Source organism: Hyaena hyaena, unplaced genomic scaffold (genome assembly GCF_003009895.1).
Source record: "Hyaena hyaena isolate Hyena2069 unplaced genomic scaffold, ASM300989v1 scaffold_30, whole genome shotgun sequence".
NCBI classification, from domain to species: Eukaryota; Metazoa; Chordata; class Mammalia; order Carnivora; family Hyaenidae; genus Hyaena; species Hyaena hyaena.
In genome coordinates, this window is record NW_024080662.1 from 5,768,988 (window position 1) to 5,789,662 (window position 20,675).

General features: G+C 55.5%; 2 protein-coding genes across 2 annotated transcripts in view; both read right to left on the reverse strand.

Annotated features, from left to right (window-relative positions):
• Positions 1–13,354, reverse strand: part of KLHL26 (kelch like family member 26) — a 46,418-nt gene extending 33,064 nt beyond the window's left edge. The window contains exon 1 of the mRNA XM_039228259.1: positions 13,349–13,354. The gene's annotated coding sequence lies outside the window, so the exon portion shown is untranslated. The remainder of the gene's footprint in view (positions 1–13,348) is intronic.
• TMEM59L (transmembrane protein 59 like) lies at positions 10,135–15,312 on the reverse strand. Its single transcript, XM_039228264.1, has 8 exons — positions 15,098–15,312; positions 13,986–14,142; positions 13,769–13,884; positions 12,488–12,640; positions 11,807–11,909; positions 11,262–11,379; positions 11,044–11,161; positions 10,135–10,793 (listed from the first exon to the last, which is right to left on the reverse strand). The coding sequence occupies exons 1-8, from the start codon at positions 15,260–15,262 to the stop codon at positions 10,665–10,667; spliced, it is 1,059 nt and encodes a 352-aa protein (XP_039084195.1). The 5' UTR covers positions 15,263–15,312; the 3' UTR covers positions 10,135–10,664.
• Between the last annotated feature and the right edge of the window lie 5,363 nt (positions 15,313–20,675).

Sequence of the window (20,675 nt, forward strand, 5' to 3'; positions counted from 1 at the left end):
TTGTCCCAAAAGGAAACCCCATTTTTCCCATCCACATGAGCAGTCGCTCCCCATCCCCTTCTCCCAGCCCCTGGCCACCCATCTGCTTTCTGCCTCTATGAATTTGCCTGTTTGGGACATTTCACATAAATGGGATCAGACGATATGTGTCCTTCTAGGTCAGGCTTATTTTACTTAGTATAACGGTTTCAAACTTCCTCCACTTTGTAGTATGTATCAGTGCTTCATTCCTTTTAATGACTGAGTAATTGGTCTATAGTACAGATGGAATACCTTTCACTTACTCATTCATCCATTGATGCACATTTGAGTTGTTCCCTTTTTGTGACTGTGACAAGCACTACTGTGACCGTGTGTACACAAATGTCCTGTTTTCACATCTCTCGGGCACATCTCTAGGAGTGAAACTGCTGGTTCACAGGGTAGCTCTATGAGGAACTTTTTGAGGAATTTCCATGTATTTCCATCCTCCCCCTGGAATGTTGACTCCCAGGGTGAGGACTCTCTTCTCTTCCTAGCTATGGTAGTCACATGACATTGTGAATTCACTAAATGCCACTGAATTGTCCACTTTATTTTTTTAATGTTTATTTATCTTTGAGAGAGAGAGAGCAAGCAAGGGAGGGGCAGAGGTGGGGTGGTGGCACGGAGGACCCAAAGCAGGCTCTGCGCTGACAGCATCAAGCCTAACGCAGGACTGAAACTCACAAATCGTAAGCTCATGGCCTGATCTGAAGTCCGACGTTCATCCGACTGAACCACTCAGGTGCCCCTGAATTGTTCACTTTAAAATGAAGGGGCGCCTGGGTGGCTTAGTCGGTTAAGCGTCCGACTTTCGCTTAGGTCATGATCTCGCGGTTCGTGGGTTCGAGCCCCGCGTAGGGCTCTGTGCTGACTGCCAGCTCAGAGCCTGGAGCCTGTTTCAGTCTGTGACTCCCTCTCTCTCTGACCCTCCCCTGCTCAAGCTGTCTCTCTCTCTCTCTCTCCTAGAAATAAATAAAAACATTAAAAAAATTTTTTTAAATAAATAAATAAATAAAATGATGAATTTTAGGGGCGCCTGGGTGGCTTAGTCGGTTAAGCGTCCGACTTTCGCTCAGGTCATGATCTCGCGGTTCGTGGGTTCGAGCCCCGCGTCGGGCTCTGTGCTGACTGCCAGCTCAGAGCCTGGAGCCTGTTTCAGTCTGTGACTCCCTCTCTCTCTGACCCTCCCCTGCTCATGCTGTCTCTCTCTCTGTCTCCTAGAAATAAATAAAAAAGAAACATTTTAAAAAAATGATGAATTTTACATTATGTGAAGACGTGAATCTTGCCTCAGTGGAAAAAAAAAAAAAAGGAGGAGCATATAGACCACTTCCTCCCAGGATTGTGCATGGGGCTCAGTGAAGAATAAACACAGTCGTCCTTGATCTTGCTCTTTGTCACCCCAGCTGGCAGCACATCCAGCACCTCCTTAAGTCAGATGTGAGTGAGGTCCACCTTCTCTAACTCACATGCAGCCTAGAACGTTACCTGCCTGCCTCCCCCCACCCCATAGCTACCTGCCACCCCCACCTTCTTAGGGTCCTACTGGGTGCTTGGTGACCCCCAGACATTTACCCTTGTCTTCATGATGACCTTGCAAAACAGGAAAACTGAGGTTCAGACCGCGGAAGCAGCCTGCCAAGGCTCAGAAGCAAGAAATGGGACCCACTCTCTGACTCTGAGGCTCAAGCCCTTTCCAGAGCCCCATGCTGACTCCCTTTCTCCTTTCTTTGATTCAAGCATTCAGCAAGTACTCACTGACAGCCTCCTGTGCACCAGATGCCATGGGGGGCATCGGACACATGCACCAGACGAAACTAAGAGAGCCCTGCCTCTGGGTGAACAGTCTCACTGAAAAAGCATTGAACAAACTCTCAGTATACTGGTTGAATGGTGCACCCCACCCACCCCCACCCCCCGCAAAAGACATACCTACCTGGAACTTCAAAATGCCCTTTCTTTGGAATAAGAGTCTTGGCAGATACAATTAAAGTGAGGATCTCAAGATGAGCTCACCTTGGCGTCAGTGGGCCCTAACCTACTGGTACCCTCGTAAAAAGAGGAAAACTCATGGGACGCCTGGATGGTTCAGTCAGTTAAGCGTCTGAGTCATGATCCCAGTTCGGCTGATGATCTCACAATTCGTGGATTAGGGCTCCACATCGGGCTCTGCACTGGCAGCTCAGAGCCTGGAGCCTGCTTTGGATCTGTGTCTCCCTCTCTCTGCCCTCCCCTGCTCACACTCTCTCAAAAATAAATAAACATTATATAAATAAACTCAGTCCCTCTGCCAAAAAGAAAAAAAAGATAAATAAACTAAAAAAAAAGTTGGGGGAAGAAAAATCAAGGGTGCCTGGCTGGCTCAGTCAGTGGAGTGTGGACCTCTTGATCTCAGAGTTGCAAGTTCAAGCCCCATGTTGGGCATAAAGATTACTTAAAAATAAAATAGTTCTAAAAAAAGAAAAGGGAAATTCAAACAGAGAGAAGCCCATGTGAAGACAGAGACAGAAATTGAGGTGATGTCACAAGCCAAGGAACACCTGCGGCGACCAGAGCTGGACGATGCAAAGAAGCATTCTCCCCTAGAGCCTTCAGAGGTAGCCTGCCTGCCAACATTTTGATTTCAGACTTCTGGCCTCCAGGACAGGGAGGGAATAAATTTCTATCCCTTTAAGCCACCGGTTTGTGGTCATCTGTTATTGGCAGCCACAAGAAACTGTGCACTCAGGCATGACAGAGGGGAAGGTCAGAGTGGTCTCTGTGCATCCATCCACAATTTCCACACCCAATGCAGGTCTCCTCCTCCAGGGAGCCTTCCTGGCCGCCCAGCACTTAGGGTAATGGGATGTTCTAATATCTTGGTGATGGAGCAACAGGGAGGTTTACATTTGTCAAAACTCATCGAACTGGGTATTTAAGAATGGTTGTGTTACTGGATGTCAATTATGCCTCATTAAAGCCGACTTATTAAAAAACAAGCCAAAAAGGAAATTGGTCAGATGGAGCCAAGGTGATAGAGGTCAGATCTAAGTCTACCTCTAGGGGGAAACCAACTGGAAGGGACCATGAGGGAGTCCCCCCGGAGCTGGGATGTTTTGTATTTGCTTCACAGGAGAGTGTAAATATTCACAGAGCTGTACAGTAAAAATGGGCTCACCTTGCCATTTGTAACCTACACTTCAATTAGAAAGAAAGAGGGGCACCCTGGGTGGTTCAGTCATTTGAGCGTTTGACTCTTGATTCAGGCTCAGGTCATGAGATGGAACCAAGCTCAACGTGGAACCTGCTTAGGATTCTCTCCCTTCTCTCCTGCTCATACACACTCTCTCTCTAAAATTAAAAAATAAATAAATGGCAGAAAGACCCTGGGGCTCAGAGAGGTAAGTAACTCTCCCAAGGTCCCAGCAGGACGGTGTCAGAGCTGTCCTACTCTGGAGCTGAGCACCAACCCCTGGTATCATCCCTGACCCCCTCCATTCAATCAACACACACTTAGTATGCACCTCCTATGTTCCTAGGAGCTGGGAATTCAACTGTAAGCATGCCAGACAAGATCCTTGTGCTCATGCTCCAGAATATCCTACAGTGTATATTCTTTTTTTTTTAATGTTTATTTATTTTTGAGAGAGACAGAGAAAGAGTGTGAGTGGGGGAGGAGCTGAGAGAGAGGGAGACACAGAATCTGAGGCAGCCTCCAGGCTCTGCACTGTGAGCACAGAACCGAGCACAGGGCTTGAACTCACGAACTACGGGATCATGACCTGAGCCGAAGTCGGACACTCAACCGACTGAGCCACCCAGGCGCCTCTATAATACATAAGACACACCTGAGACACACAAAATGGATCAACGACCAAGGCCTTTCCCGATGACAGTAACTCATAAGGGCAATGGGCTGAGGGTGACCAGGTGAGGAGGACTAGTTTAGCCAGTAGGTTAGGGAGAGCCTCTTGGAGAAGGTGGTGTGCCAGCTTTAATAGGAGCAGGGGACAAAATGTTCTTCTAAGATGTTCTGGAACATTCCAGAGCATTGTAGAAGGGCCCAGGATGTTTCAGGACGTTCCAGGTGGAAGTAACATTTGGGGCCCAAGCCTGGTGCCAGAAAGAGCCTGAGGGACAGAGATGAGACCACATTGTCTGGGGTGATGTGGGCAAGGCTTGGAGTGAGAAGGGAGAGTGTCGACAATGATGTATTGAGAGCAGCCTCTTTGGTGTGTGGGACACAGCTGTGACTGAGGCTGCTAGCGCGTCGCATCTGGCAGGGGGAACATTTATTAAACCAATCATCACACAAGCAAAGAAGCAATAACTTAATTGTCAACATGATAGAGGCTTGATTTGGGGCGTAGTGACTTAGAGGGGCCAGGCTGAGCCAGGAGGTCAGAGACGATATTCAGCTGAAGAGTCGGCCAGGAGGAGAGCAGAAACTGAGGCAGAGGGAACAACGGATGTGGGGACCCCGAGGGGGCAGAGTGCCAGGAGCTGCGTGCAGCCTGGCAGGACTAGGTGTGAAGGGGGTAGCGGGCCGTGTGACGTGACACAGGACTCCTCAAGGCCCCTCCACTGGGTGCACGCCTGGCCCTGAGAAGGCACTTGGACAGCCCCTACCTGGGGCCTAGCCTGAACTCGCACCGCTACCCCTGCCCCAAAGGGAAAGACACGAGTCCCCATTCTTTCCTCCAAGTGTTTGTGAACGTTGCCAGGGACACCTCCCTGCCTTCCTCTGCAGATTACCACTTCTGGGCCCAGAACTCAGGCCGTCACCAGGGAAGCAGGACCACCAGTTGCCATGGCAACACCACACTACCCAGACACACGGGTGCTCCTGCCTTTTGCCGTGACGCCAGCCAGCCACCCACCCTCCATCAGGTCTCTATCAGTGCGGAAGGCAGAGGATGGGGCACAGGGGGCAGCTTCCCAGACGACTCACAGAGCTGGGGGGACAGACAAGGAAACTGAGGCTCAGAGAGCTAGAGAGAGTCAGAGCTCTTCCACAAGGTCACTTCTGCGGGCCCCTACTCTTTGGAGGAGCTCCGGACGGAGGCAAAGGGCCCTCTCACTCCCTGAGACTCCGAGAAGGGGACAGGGGTGACTTGGCAGAAGGGTCCAAAGGTGTTTGTCTGACCCTTGGTGTGTCTCCCCCAGCGATTCCTGGTGGCCCGGCTGGGGCATTCCTCAAGTTAGACGGTAGGGATATTGGGGTCACGCCAGACCCAACCATGCCCTTGCACCATGTTCCTTTTGGGGTGGGGGAGGAGACAAACCATGAAGCCAAAAGCAAGTCAATGAAGGAGAAAGACTCAGTGGGTGATGAGTTGAAATACGAGGCCTCAGGGAGGAAGTAATATCAGACAAAAAAAAAAAAAAAAAGAATCCAGGGATAAGGCCAGATAATCTAGGGAAGAAGAATTCTAGATAGAGGGCAGACCAGTGCAAAGGCCCTGAGGTACGTGCTGTAGCAAGAAGAGAGGAAAGTAGAGGGAGAAGCAGGCAGGAGGTGGCAGGGGTCAGGCCATGCAGCCCTCGTGGGCAGTGAGCAAAGCCCTACAAGGGGTAGAGGATATAAGTGAATATTGGGGCGCCTGGGTGGCTTAGTCAGTTAAGCGTCCGACTTTCGCTTAGGTCATGATCTCGTGGTTCGTGGGTTCGAGCCCCGCGTCGGGCTCTGTGCTGACTGCCAGCTCAGAGCCTGGAGCCTGTTCAGTCTGTGACTCCCTCTCTCTCTGACCCTCCCCTGCTCACGCTGTCTCTCTCTCTCCTAGAAATAAATTTAAAAAAATTTAAAAAAAATAAGTGAATATTGCTTTCCCCTCCACATACACACACTCACACACCTCCCATACACACACGCACACCCTGACACCTCTAACACACCCACGTATCCGGGACACCATCCCTTCTCAGATTCCAGCCATCCCTCAAAGCCCAACTCAGCTGCCGCCCCCTCTGGGCACCCATCAGTCACCACACATTTTAAAGGGACTCCTCTCCCCCACCCCACACAGCACAGAACTCCTAGTTCCTACCCACACCACCTGGCATTATTCATCTCACAACTCTGAGGCACCGGCTCCGGGCCCAGTCCCGGACTGGTCACCAGAGCTTCGAGAATTAATATGCTAGACATATGGCATCAAAACATACACACAGAAAACCTTGAGCCCTCGGGGGCTCCATCTTGAGAGAGGGGAGGGAGGGCACAGAGCCTGGGGCCAGTCACATCTTTTCAGTTCCATGAAGCCCAACGCAAACTGGCTTCAGGCAAACATGGAGGGACAGAGTAGACTTCAGGCACGTTTGATCCAGGATTTCCAGCGGTGGCGTGAAGGCACGGTCTCTCTCCATCCATCCGGGAGGCTCTGTTGCTGTAGTAACAAATGGCCGTCGGCAGCTCCAGGCTCCCATCCTCCTCCCCGCTCAGCAGCCCCAGCTACCAGTGTGGGTCTCTCTCCCAGTAAACCCCACCAGTGCCTGAGAAGGCTTGGGTCATGCTGCTCAGCTTCCCCCCATGAGCTTGGTCAAGCCAAGCCGGGGCTCCGTTCAGGAGCAAGAAGAGGGAGACAGGTGACAGGCAGATCCCTGCCAAATCCACGAAGGCGTTCCGAGCAGAAGGAGAAGCTATACCAAAGGCCCAGAGGTTAAACCATTGGCTGATATTACTGCAGGGAACAGGGGGGACAGGACCCATTTTATCTTCAAACCTAAAGGTGGGAGAGACACAACAGGAAAAGTGGCTGCCAGGTTGGCAAGTATTGAAAGGCTTTGCAAGGTAAGCAGAGGTAGGGAGCCGGGCTGGCTCAGTCGGGGGAGCATGTGACTCTTAATCTCGGGGTTGTGAGTTCGAGCCCCATGCTGGGTGTAGAGATCACTTAAAAATAAAAATCTTAAAAATAAACAAATAGGGGCACCTGGCTGGCTCAGTCAGTGGAGTGTCCAAACTCTTGATTTCAGCTCAGGTCACGGTCCCAGGGTTATGGGATCGAGCCCTGTGTTGGGCTCCATGCTGAGCACGGGACCTGCTTAAGATTCTCTCTCTTCCTCTGCCCCTCTCCCCGCCCCTCTCTATAATTTAAATAAATAAATAAATAAATAAATAAATAAATGATAGAGGAAATCTGGTGGTGTCTGAGGGCAATAATGACTCATAGCGAGGGGGTGGTGATCAGCAGGGGAGGGACAATGTCTACCCCCATGTACGGAATGGACTTGACCAGATAAGGCTCCTTCTAGGGTCTGAGAAATAGGGAGACATTCCAACAAACATAATTAATTGATTGATTGATTAATAATCACCTACTCCGTGATGCCTGGTCACACGTGAGCCCCTGGGAGCTGCCTTCATTGAGTTTATAAAATTACGCTAAAGAAGGCCGACATCGAAACACGTGATCATTCATCAACTGTAAGTGTGGTAGGCGCAAGCGCAGGAGCCGAACGCGGGGGGAAGGGGGTCCTGGAGGAGTAGTCTGAGGAAGCCAGGAAGCGTTTTGCTGAGGCGAAGCCCTTTCAGAAGAGAACGTGGGCAGAGCAGGGCCACGAGGGAGTTCCTGGCCTAGGCACATGCAAACGCAAAGGCCCCGGGACAGGAAGGAACAAGATAGGCTCGAGGAATCCAGAGAGAGCCAGTGTGGCTGGAGAGCATGGTGAGCGATGGCGAGAGCCTCCACAGAAGTGACTGGAGATGCGACTGGGGCCAGACTGTGGGTTGCCTCACTGGTACATGTGGACGTTTAGACTCCTCCTGGCAGCAGTAAACCCCAGAAGGGGGCGCCATCTGGGATCAGATTGCTTTATCTTGGCCGCTCCAAGCTGCTGCACGGAGGGGGGCTGGAGGGGAAGCAGGGAGCCCCAGGGGGAGGCAGGTGCAGTTGTTGGTGGAGAAGCAGTAGTGGCTTAGACCTTTCTGGTTGCCATGGCAATAAAGAAAAGCATGTGGGTTGGAGGAGGGGGGAGACAGACTCTGCCAATGGGATAAGGCGGAGGAGGACAGGGAAGACTCAAGGTGCCACCCAGGTGTTCGGAGCCATTGAGGTGGGAGGCCGTGGGCAAGGCAGGTATGCAAGGGAAAGGACCGCTAGAGTCCCCTTTGAGCTGGACTGAGCAATTACAGTAGCCATTTTCTTAAAGTTTATTTATTTATTTTGAGAGAGAAAAGCAGGGGAAAGGCAGAGAGAGACAGAGACAGAGACAGAGACACAGAGAGAGAGAGGAGAATCCCAAGCAGACTCCACACTGTCTGCGCAGAGCCTGATGCAGGAGTTGAACCCATAAAGCCGTGAGATTATGACCCGAACTGAAACCAAGAGTCAGAAGCTTAATTGACTGAGTCCCCCAGGTGCCCCTACAGTAGCCACTTAAGTAGTGGTGATGGTCACACAACTTTGTGGACGAACCTAATGCCATAGAATTGTACACTTAAAAATGGATTAAAATATGTGAAATATATATATACATATGCGCATATATATATGTTTACCACCACACAAAAATAGGGGGAAAGCTTTAAATGCACACTAACTCTAAGTAAATAAAATGAGAAATGAAGTCTTCAGTCTCACTGGCCACATCGTAAGGGACCTGTAATGTCATTGGCTGGGGGTGTTGCAGACAGAATGTTTCCATCATTGCAGAAACTTCTACTGGACAGCGCTGGCCTGCTGTGGCTTCTTACCGCCGCCCAGGTGCCGCTTCTTGGCAGCACTCCAAGGGGCTGCCTTGCAACCCCACCAGGCCCCAGAACAATCCCTTGGGGGCTGGCTTGTCTCTGTGTTGAATCCTGATGCTCGTGGTGTTGGGGAGGGTGCGGGAAGCAGGCAGGAGCTGCTCAGGATGGATGCTTCGGGAATTGTAGTGAAGGTACGCCTGCAGAGGCGTGGGCAGGGCTGGGTAGCCAACAAGAGGCAGCACGGCGCCCTGGGTGAGCAACAGCGAGGAGCTGTGACCACGCACAGGCTGGAGGTTGGGGGATACGGACACCAGAAAAGAAACACTCTGACTTCTCGCTCTTCCCTCCTCCCACCTCCGGCCTGGGGGGCCCCCACCCCCATCCCATCCCCACCCCATGCCTGGCTGACTCTAGCAAAAGGCAGAGAGCCCAAGGCAAGGTGGGACACAAGGCAAGGTGAAGCGTGGATGGGCTGATTTTCAGCCCCACTTGGTTCGCTCTAAACCCCTCCCCCACCCCACTTGTCATCCATAGATGTCCATTAGCTCCGGGAAACTGCCACCCATTGACCACCACACCCCTCGCCCCAAACTCGCCCCACCATTCTCTGGTTGCCAGCAACAGAAACAACTCCAGCTGGCTGAAGCTAAAAGAGCATATATTGAAAGGATCTCAGGGAATCCGCAGGATGGACAGAGACAGGAAGGACGGAGAGCTATGGCTGTGGCCTCATTAGGGGAGGCTGCTCCTGTCCTGCAAGCCTCCTCTCAAATGCAAAGTACGGGTCAGAACGCCAAGGATGGGGCACCTGGGTGTCTCAGTCAGTTAAGAGTCCGATTTCAGCTCACGTCATGACCTCACAGGTTTTGAGTTCCAGCCCCGCGTCGGGCTCTGTGCTGACAGCTTGGAGCCTGGATCCTGCTTCTGATTCTGTGTCTCCCTCTCACTCTGTCACTCAGGCCCTCCCCTGCTTGTGCTCTGTCTCTCTGTCTCTCAGAAACAAATAAATATTTAAAAAAAATTTTTTTTAATGCCAAGTATGGACCCCTTGGATAAGGAAGGGGATTAAGACCCGTCAGTGCCCTGAAGCTGCTCCCAATGGAGCAGAGCTCTGCCCCCAAAAGAAAGAGGAATGGAAGCCTGGTGGCCACATTACCACGCATCTTCCTCAAGATTCTACCTGGGCATCTCACAGGAGGGACCCTAAAAGGGAGGCAAGAAAGGGTACTGACCCATCTGGGCCACACAGGTAGCAAAGGCCACTTTTCTAGGGACACCCCGAGTCAGAAGTGTGATGTGGGCTGGGCAGCAGAGGAGCTGTCCTTCCTTGTGCCATGGGGAGGTACCAGGACGGTCCCCATCTGAGAAAGGGCCAAGGGGCCAAGGGTCCTGGCCATGCTCAGGCTATTCTTCCGAGGACAGAAGGAAAGACAAACAGAAGTAGGCTCAGTCCAAAATATCTTTTATATACATGGTTTATTCCTCCCGACCCCCACGCTACAACCCCAGCCTCAGCCGCCCTCCCAGCATGGAGCTGCCTGCCACCTCCTCTCTCAGGGGCCTCCTCTCTTGGGACTGGATCTCCGGAGGTGAAGTGGGTAAAAGGAGGGGGCCCTAGCACAAGGTGGTTCCCCTGTGCCTTCAGCCCTCACTCTCCAAGAGGGGAGAAAAGAGAAAAGAGGAAGGCAGCACAGAACTGGGGTTCAAATACTCTAGAAGCTACAAGATAGAAGACAAAAGTAGCACACTCTGGGGAAGGGAGGGAGCAGGAAGGAACCGAGGCCAGATCCCGCCCCCCCCCAGGGGGGGATGGCAATCCCAGGGCTCAGAGGGGCAAGGGGCAGGACTGGGGAAAGAATAAAGATCAGGGGTAGAGGAGCCCAAGGATGGTCCCACCCTGGTCTGGACTCCTGGGCACAGGGCAAGTGAGGCTCGCGGAACCCCTGCACTTGGCAATGCATGGGTGGATGGAGACCTACAGCTTGGTCAGGTCCAGCTTCAGCTTGTAGGGTGGGGGGCTGTCCCCAAAAGCATGCGACGGGGGAGGGTACAGGGGCCAGTCTGGCTCTACCATGAAGCCCTTGTGCTGCTCCAGGGTCAGGGGCTGCAGGGGGAGGAAGAGGGATGGAGGGAGGGCTAATGAGCTCCCACCCTGCCAAGGCTCCTTCCCACCCCTGATCTCAGCTCACCCCGACCGTGGCTTGGCCTTGTTCCCCCCATTTCATAAGGAAGTGAAGAAACTTGCCCAGTGTCACACAACAGGTCAGGGGACCCTGCCTCCAGGGGAGAGTGAGTGGCCCAACTCAGGACCAGGCAGCAGCCCTTCTCCCACCCCTCCACCGGGCCCCGCCCACCTGAAACTTGAGGTGCTGGCCAGGTGCGGTCACCAGGGTGGAGCAGCTCAGCCACAACATCACCAGCACAGAAAGGAAGAGGCAGCAGGCCAGGATCCAGCGGGGGAGCCCTGAGCGCCTGACCCGCCCAGAAGGCATGCTCAGCGGTCCCAGTGGGGTCTGGGAGACCCTCCCCTCCAGCTCCACTCCCATCCCACCCCCAGGGTCCCGCCACCCACCGGGACATGCAGCTGAGGAAGTCGTTGTCCTGCAGTTCATCGGACTCCACCTTGGCCTTGCTGCTGGTCTTGACTCGGATCTTGGCCTTCCTCACCTTGTCCAAGGGGCCTACAGGGTCTGAGACAGGTCAACTCTTAGCAATTCCCAGACCTCCCCCAAGAGCCCAAAGCAGCCATGGAGAGGAGAAAGGAGGCCAGGACCTATGGCAATGGGACATGCAGTCCTGGAATAAATGAGGACCCTGGGAAATGGACCATGGAACTCTAGGAGATGGATCATGGAATTCTGGGGATAGAGCATGGAGGCCTAGGAGGCAGACCATGGAACGTAGGAAGATGAATCACAAAATCCTGGGAGATGGACCATGGAATCCTGGGAAGTAGACCACAGAACCATGAGATGGATCCTGGAAACCTGAGAGATGGACCAAGGAACTCAAAGAGTTGAGAAATTGAAGTCCCATTCCCAGAGCTTCATTTGCCAGGACTCCCGATGGCAGTGGACCCACCTGTGGAAGGATCACTGGTCTCGCCTCAGAACTTACCCACGTGTACCTCCAAGGCCTCAGGGTGGGATCCCCGCCAGGTCACCTCTACTCGCTGCAGACGGGCCCCTTCATGCCCCAGGCTCTCTACCACAGGCTGGGTCTGGGTCAGGAGCAAGACAGCACAGAAGAGCCATTTTAGAAAGGCACCACCTTAGCCCCGGGAAGCACATCTCTGTCCCATGCAGGCTACCTTGTCCCATGCCAACTGGCCCATAGTTCCACTGGGTGCAGAGAGGGCACCTTTCCATGGGGCTCTGGGCTGTGACATCGGGGATGTGGTTCCCTGCTGTTATGGGCATCTCAATTCATCTTGACCCCATCTTTTAGCTCCTGACCAAGCCAATAGTCACAGGGATTGGCTGAGAGATGGTCACATGACCCAGCCAGGGCCAATCGAAGTAAGCCCCAATGTAGTTAAAACTTCAGAGCGGTTATAATCTAGAGCCTTAGGCATCTTCCCAGCTATCGGGAGGGAAGAGCTTGCTGGGGAATGAAGCCACAACAAAGAAAAGCAGAGTCAAAGAAGGGAGTGAGCCAGTCAACCCCTGAATCTAGCTGTGTCTGAACCTTGACCACCCGAGGACTTTGCATCCCATGAGCCAAGAACCAGTGCATGCCACCTTCTTACCCTTACCACCCACCCACCACACTGGTGTGGCCCCTGCCAGACCCCCTCACCTGGAACACCACCACCTTCCCATTGTCAGTCTGCAGGTAGTAGGTCCAGGTGGAGGAGACGAAGCCCTGGGCCGAGTTGACAAGGTCATTGCAGAGGGTAGAAAACAAGTCCAGGAGTGAAAGGGCCCCACTTGGAGCTTCCAGGACCTTTCTCTGCCAAGGGAAGGCCCAAGGCACAGAAATGTCACCAAGGTGGGGCATTAACCAACGGGAGGGGAGCTGGGAGCATTCACTACGATTGGAAATTTACTAAGTGGTTTGGGGCAGTTGGGCTTCGTACAATGAACACAGGCCTAGGAGCTGCATTTGGCTTGCTGTTGCCCTTGGAGAAGTGGATTGCCCTCTCTGAACCTTAAAATGGGGATGATTCTCTTCCCTCATGGGGTTGTTATGAGAGTTCAACTAGACAAGGGCACAGCACAAGTGCCTAATATGCGGTAGCTGCTATTGTTAGGTTTTTCACCATCATCATACTTATTTTGACAGCTTCAGTAGAGAATGCAGAGGAGGAAGGAATGATAGCGCAGTGCTTTTATGAACAGTGAAGGCTGGAGGGGGTGGAGGAAAATGGGGGAAGGGGGAAGGGCTTTCTGGGGAATCAGCCCATGGGTGTCTGGCTGTGAGGAATGATTTCCTGCGCCTTAGTTTCCCCAGATATAGCGCTTCCTAGATGCACTCAGGTGAGCCATTATTATTTCTCCCTGCAGTGGGGGTGGGGGAGTTGCCCCCCCTGAAACTCAGTTCTGAGCCCCCCCCCTTATCCGTGACAGTGGCCACCTGTTCATCACAAGGAAAGTGCTTAGACTGGCACCTGGCATGCAGTAAGTGCCCAATAAAGTCAGCTCTGACAACACAGAACACGAGGGAGGGGAGAGGTGGTCATGAGCCTTGGTACTGGCTTTAAATTCCATCTGGTACAGCCCTTACTGTATGGACATGGGTAGTTGCTTCGTAGGCATGAAATGGGAGTGACTCTGTCCCAGGTGCCTCTAGGTAGCATGAGGAATTTGGGACAGGCTGTGACCGAGCCTGCTTATCAAATGATTGATAAACAGTGGCTTTTTTCTGCCATTTACTACTTGCAAGGTGGCGGGAGGGGAGAGTACTTCACATATCACAGAGGTGGTCATTGAGGCTTGAGTCATGACTCCATCCAGGACACCCAGGAAGCCCAGAATGGACTGCAGAGCTTGAGAGACTCTGGACATGAGTGCAAGTTTGCGGGGAGGGGGTAGAGAAGAGTGGTGACGACCCCAGGGCCACAGGCGGCAGGGTGCCCACCTTCTGCTCTGGCTCTGGCTCCGGCTCCGGCTCCGGCTCCGGCTCCGGGTTCTGGCTCCAGCAGCCCTCGCTGCAGGCCTGCTGCTCCGTCTCTTTCACATAGGCCTCCACACAGGCTGGGGGGTGGGATGAAGTGGGGAGGGGGCAGGAGGGCTGACTAAAGGGCGACCCTTCCCAGGCCACCCCTCCCCACCCTGGCCACCCAGCCAGCCCTCACCTGCTTCACACTCAGTCTGGGTGGCATTGGGCTTGGAGCTCCTGGCCACGAATCGGCAGATGGAGAAGAGGCGGCAGCCACGCTCACAAGCACTGATCAGGACAGCCCTGTCATACTCATACGGGGACTCAGAGGGGTCCTCCTCCTCAAGCTCTGCCTGGGGGGGAGGGCGCCACGGGGCTCAGGTCAATGGGAGGGGCAGGAGGAGGTGTGCACTGGAAGCACCTGCTCAAAGCAGGAGGTAGAAGATATGTGGTCCTCTCCCTCCTCTCCTCCCCCGCTCCCTGCACCAAATCCAGAGAGATTGAGGTGGGGAGAAGGCTAAGAATATTAGTGGGGGTTCTTAGCTTTGAGGAAGAAAGAAGGGGAGGGAGCTTGAGAAGCGGGGTGGGCTGTGGACGACACTGGGTTTCGGCAATGGTTGTAAAATGCATAAGATGGAGGGAAATGCCTTCCCCCCACCAAGGCTCCAGGAAGGAGGGCAGAGATTTGAGGTGGATTCTCAAGCCTCAGGAAGGAGGGAGGAGGCTATTGTCATATTTTCTGGCCTGGGAAAATGGAGATCCAGCAGGGGGGGTGGGGGGCTGAGGATGTGAATGAGGGCTGGAAGCTGGGGGGGGGGTAGGGAGGAGGATGTGGAAGTCGCTTAGGTGGAGGAGGAGGACCGTCAGGCCTGAGGGACGTGGGGGATGGGCGCTCCGAGGGTCTTTGCGCAGCAGAGGGCAGCCAGAGGCGGGGAGGTAGCCCAAGACACCTCAGTCCCCTCCCAGCCCCTCCCTTGGAGGGAACCCCCCAACTCCGCATTCATCAGAAGGACTTGCATCTCCAAACCCTCCCTCATCAGAGGGACCCCCCCCAGCCCTCCCTCTGCGGGAGGAGCAACTCCCCATCCCCATCCGAGGGACACCCGATCCGTGCGCTTGCCTCAATAGAAGAGACTCCAACCCTTCCCTCACCAGAGGGACCCACCTCCATTGCTGAAGCCCCATTTCCGACTCTTTCCCCCTCCGAAGAACCCCAGTCTCGCGTTCCCCACTGAGGGAACCGCATCCCCAACCCCTCCCCCACCAGAGAGGTCTCGGGTCCTCCCGCTGGCGCTGCATGCGTTTCACCTGCGAGAGCTGCGGACCAGGATAGCGGTCGCGGCACCGCAGCTGGCAGCTCTGCGTATCCCCGAGTTGAGGGGCGAAGGGGTCGCGGGCGGGCGGCGCGGGGGTGGCAGGTGGAGGCTGCAGCAGCAGCAGCAGCAGCAGCGGCATCAGCGCCACCGAAGCCATGGCGCGAGGGGCTCGGGGGACGCCGGCTCCTGGCAGGCACGGAGGATGCAGCGGCGGCGGGGACCGGGTCGCTGACGTCACCCGAGCGAGGCAGCCTGGGAAGGGGGGGCGGGGGATGCGGAGAACGGGCGGGGGAGCTGCGCTGCGGCACCGTCGGGGAGTGGGTGGAGTGGGGCAGGTGGACTGTGATCCCCCGCCGTCTGTCCCATCTCGGGGGTGCCACGGCACCTCCTTCGTATGCACGGGCTAGAGGATCTCAGTCCGCGCTATGAGGCCAAAAGGAAATAAGTTGGGTGCTGGGATGGGGTGTCTATTCGCCAGGGGATTCAGCGAGGGCCTCCCCGAGAAGGCAAAGTTTGAGCTGACCAAGTGGGGAGGGCAATCCAGGCAAAAGTAACTGAGTGCCCTGAGGCGGCTAGGGGAGTGTTGGAAGAGGAGGGTGATGGTCCTGAAGCGAGAGAGTGGAGATGGAGGGACGTGAGGGTCACAAGACTGGGTCAAGTGAAGGCCTTGGGAAGGTCTGTGGCATCCAGTCTTTTGACACCCAAGTGAGAGGAGTGGTAACTTTGCAATTGGTTTGCCTCTTGTAGGAAGCCTTTCCGGGCCCTTCAGGGGTCCCCCAGCCTCGCCCCCTTCTGGCCCAGCCCTGATCCACAGGGTTGGGGGATCTAACACTCTCTCCCCCAGACTGGAAGCCCCTCGGCCCAGGGCTGAATGAGAGGGGGCACAGAGATGCATGTAGGTACGGGGTGTGGGTGCTGCTAAAATTCCTAATTCTTGTGGGAAAACTTGGGGACAAGCAGGGACATTTCTGGCTTCCATAACTGCCACACTCCAAGGTGACAGATTGAAACCCCCTGTATCTCGGTTTAAGAGGTCTCCCTAGCTTCCCCTCTGTCAGGCAGGGTAGTGTGGGCGCCTCTCTACGCTTAGGTCCCCTGTCCCTCGCTAGCTTGCCCGGTGCAGGTGCCTGCCGAGGTCGCGCCGCCGGCGGCTTGGCTTCCGTCTACGCTCCGCCCCCACAGACGGGGCGGCAGCCACGCGGGGTCGGTGGGTCAGAGGGCGCCGCAGGTTCCGGCCGAGGAGGAAGGGACCCGGGGAGGGGGGGCTGGCGCACCCCCTCCCCGGCCCGCCGCGGCGCTTTCATCTCCGCGGCCTCGGCCGGCCCCCACGTGGCTTAATCAGGCGCGGCTGTGCCTGGCGGACCCTGAACATCTGGATCCCGGCGCGGCCCCTCCCCCGCCCCGCCCCTCTTGGGCTACGCTGCTGCGACCCTGCGCCGAGGGCCTCCAGCCCGCGGTTTTCGCGAAAGCGAGGGAACCCCGGGTCTAAACCCTCGCGCGTTAGGCCCTGTGCCTTGGGAAGCAGCCGTTGGTTAAGACCAACACTGTCCCCCACTTCACAGGTGGGAAACTTAAGCCCCAGGACCCCTCAGCGGAGGTAGGATTCAAGCCCACACATGTCAATTCCAGAGCCCCGCGCGCCTAAGCCTTCCGCAGTCACTGTACTTCATTCAGTGCAAACAAAGCCCTTCCCAGGTGTGTTCTTGCAGCAACCCTATAAGGAAGTACCGGTAGCATTGTCCAATTTACAGATGAGGAAACTGAGGCTCAGGGTGGGAAAGGGGCTGGGCCCAGATACAAGCAAGAGAAGCAAAGAAACGCGGGCATGGGATGGGGCACCAGGCATAACAGGCGTCACTTAAAGAGCAACAGGAAAGAAGGACTCCCCGCATCCTTTGGGGGAAGGGGAAACTGAGGCTGGAGAGGTTGGGGCGCTGGCCTAGGTTGCCGGAGAAGAGCGAGAAGGCTTGGTTGCTGCCCACCCACCCCCCCTTCCGCTCTACGAGACCGCTGGGGGCGGGAGCGGAAGGAGGACTTGACCCTGGCCCCCCAGGTGAGCCCCCGCGCCCCTCCTGCCATTCCCGAGGGAGCAGGTCCAGGTGAGGGGCGGGAGGACCGGCGGGCGGCCGGGGTCGGGTTTCAGGAAATCCGCCGACATTCCTTCGGGGCTTAAGAGGGAAAGTTGACTCGGCGCCGCCCCTCGCCCCCCCCTACTTCCTACCCCCCGGGGCGGCCCGGCCGGGGGCGGCAGGCGCGGGGCGCTGCGGCCGGCCTGGGCGTGAATCAGCGGCGGGCCGGGCGTCCGGGAAGCGGCGGCCGAGGTCAGGGCGGGCATCGGACAAGCGCCCTTTGTCCCTTGCCGCCCTCACCACGACCCCGCTGACCCCCACCCCCAAGCTGGGTACAGGCTGAGGAGGAGGCACGGCACCGTGGCGCCGGCGCTTGCTGACAGTGGGGGGAGGAGGAGAAAGGGACACAGCTGTCCACCCCCCCCCCATACACACACACATACCGCAACTGGCTCCTCCTGGAACCCAGACATCCGAGGTTCTCCAGGGTGCGCAGGGGCCCTGACCTGAACCCAGGCAGCACTCCTGAGGCCCTACATCCAATGCCCATAGGGTCTGAATTGTTAAAGTTCAGTGCACAAAGCTTTGAACCGAGGCATCCCAGCTACCCCTGCTCAAGCTCCAGGGTAGCAAGGATAAAGCCCCACCTTCTCCTGCACACAGGTCCTGTCCCAACCTCATGTCCAGGTCTGGACCCTCACTGCCGCTGCCTCCTGGGAACACAGGCCTGGGACACAGGCTAATCCCATACTGAGGGGCCCTGAGCATTGAGATCTCAGCACGGGAGAAGCATCTCTGTGCTCTGCTCACTCCCAGTGGCCGTGGGTTCCTATGGGCCAGTGCTGTTACCACTGCTTCCTCCCCAGTGCCCCCTCAATGCCCTTCAATTACAGGGGGCTGGGGCTGGAGGGTCTCCCCCAACCTAATCCTTAGGTACAGAGTATGCAGACTAAGGAGGCGTCCTCCCCCAGCCCATGTGGGGCCCTCTCTCCATCTGTCCCCTCAGTACATTCCCCGCCACCTTCAAGGACTTGGGTCAATATTTGCCAGTGCTGGTTCCCCTTCCTTCGCAAAAGGCTGTGGATTGGGAAGGAAGGGGTTAAACCACTGGGAGTGCCGTGGGCTGGGAAGTGTGCACCCAGGGGTCAAATCTCTTTCCTTAAAGTCAAAGGTATGAAGAAAAGGATACCCAGAAGGTAGAGGGCATGCTCCAGGGCAGGGCTGGGCAAATGATCCTTACCCTTCTATTGGTACGGACCAGAGAGGGATGGTTACTAGCTTGGGTAACACAGCAGATCAGGGGCGTGTGGGACTCACTGGGACCCCAGGCAGCATAATTCACAGAGACTGTTTTGTAGGTATTTGGAAGGACTGAAAATTCTCCATCCTTTTATTTTGCAAATATTCATTGAGCTTTTTCTCTTGTGGCCCTCACTGGGCCCAGCATGAGGTCCTAATGGCTCTCAGGGCACTCAGAGTCTAAAGAAAATAAGTCTCAAGAGAAATACAGTGTTCCAAGAGTTGTGTTACAAAGACAACTTGAAAAGGTGAAGGGGTAGAAGGGTGCCTGGTAAGGGCGGAGGTCTGCCCTCTGAGGTGACACTTGACCTGTGACCTGATGGAAGATAAGGTGCTAAGTGGGGGGAGTTTGGGGGGAACTGCATCTCTACGGATGGAACAGCAAATCCACAAAGACCCTGTGATAGCAACAAGCCCAATGTGTTTGGGGAAACAGGGCTGCAGTGGCTGGAGCGAAGTGAAGGAGAGGAAGGGGAAAAAGAGAGTGGAAGAGAGAAAGGGAGAGGAGGGGGGATAGGATGGCTGGACAGAGAAGACCTGCTTTGCTCCTTTTAAAAGGTCCTTCCGCCTGCCGTGCAGACCAGGGCAGGAGGGTCACGGGGGAAGCCCAGGAGGAGGCGGGGCAGTATCCCAGAGGGAGATGGTGGGGCCTGGACCGGCACGGGGTGGGGAGAAGGGGTCAGAATCTCAGAATGGGGATGTGTTTTGGAATCAGAGCCAACAGGATTTGCTGATGGATTGGACGTGGGGGATGAGCGAAGGAGAGAGTTGTCACGCACGCCTCCAGGTCTCTGGCCTGAGCACCTGGGTAGATGGAGGAGCCTTTTTCCAAAGCCCGAGAATGACTGGGGGAGGAGCAGAGATGGGGGGGGAGCGAGGTGGGGGAATATCAAGATCTCACTCCAGAAGTCTTAAGTCCTCCTGGAGGGAGTCAAACTTTGCAGGGTAAAGGTTGTGGGGGAGGGGTTGCTCATATCCTGAAAGCAATTCTGGTGAAGAACTGCCAATGCCTTTTAATCATCTGACCACCTGGCAGGTGGAACTCTGGCCTGTTTTTCAGAGGTGACAAACTGAGGCCTGGGGACCATCTCTGCTGCAAAAGAACATGCCTCCACTGCCGACGGCAGTGCCAAGGGCTTAGATTGTGGAACCTTCTGTAGCATTGCATCTTCTCACAGAAGACCTTAGGCTGGCTGGGAGCCGCCCATTGCACAGAGGGTAAAATTGAGGCCTGATTGCATCAGTGAATGGCAGTGTACCACTCCAGGGCTTTACTCTCCCCCTGATAAACCCACCCAGAATCCAGGTTGTGGGTGTGCAGAGCCCCCAGGATCCTGTCCTCCAATCCTCATTTCTGACAATCTGGGGTCTGAGTTGGGGATCCAAGTAACAGGAGTGGAGGGTAGTTTTTGAGCAAACAAGGTGAGGACTCCTGAGCCACCCTCAGAAACTTTTACCCCTCTGGCTGGTTAGGGACATGGAGAGAGAGGGTCCAGGCCTCTAAGGGAACCCCCCTGTAAGGGGAAGTTAGAGCCCTGTCTCTCTCTGGGCACACCGCTGGGGGCAGGGCTGAGACTCAAACCTCGGGGCTGGAGGCGTCCCTGGAACTCTAATTTCAAGCACCCCCTAAACCTCCGCCTCAGAGGCCAGGAGCCTTTCTATCTTGGGCACTGCATCGGGTGCTGACCGAGAAGCGGGGAGTGAGGCGCCCGGGCCAGGATGGGTCCCGAAACTCAAGCAGTGGCCAAAAATAATATCACGGAGAAGAATCCCGGCGCAAGAAAAGGAAGACAAACTATGCGTCGCTCCGGGCAGCCGGCGTTACCTGGAGTCGGCGGGCGGCGGCCGCCGGAGCTATTACTCACTGCGTGGCGCACCCCACCCGCGGGCCGCTGAACTGATTTTTCCGTGGGGAGGGGTGTCAGCGAGTCGGGGTGGGCCTCCTTACCACTCTCCTTCTGGGTACCCTTCCCGTGTCGCTTGCGGGACCGGGGCAAATCCCCGTCCCCGCTCCCACCAGGTCCTATTTCTCGCAGTCTATCCGCGCAGGAGCTCCCTCCTAAGGCCCCTAGGGCCCCCCGAGGAACCTCAGCCCTGTTCTGCGTGAAGGGGACAGCTGAGCCAGGGCAGGGCCGGGGACTCCGTTGGCTTCCAGCTTTTTCTCAGTCTTCCCTCCAGCAAAGCCTGGGACCGAGGCTGCGC

Coding starts and splice junctions, on each gene's coding strand:
- TMEM59L (XM_039228264.1), bottom strand. CDS start 15,262: ATGGCTTCGGTGGCGCTGATGCCGCTGCTGCTGCTGCTGCTGCTGCAG. Junction 13,885..13,985: donor CCAGACTGAGTGTGAAGCAG/GTGAGGGCTGGC, acceptor CCCACCCCCCAG/CCTGTGTGGAGGCCTATGTG. Junction 12,641..13,768: donor AGCCAGAGCCAGAGCAGAAG/GTGGGCACCCTG, acceptor TTCCCTTGGCAG/AGAAAGGTCCTGGAAGCTCC.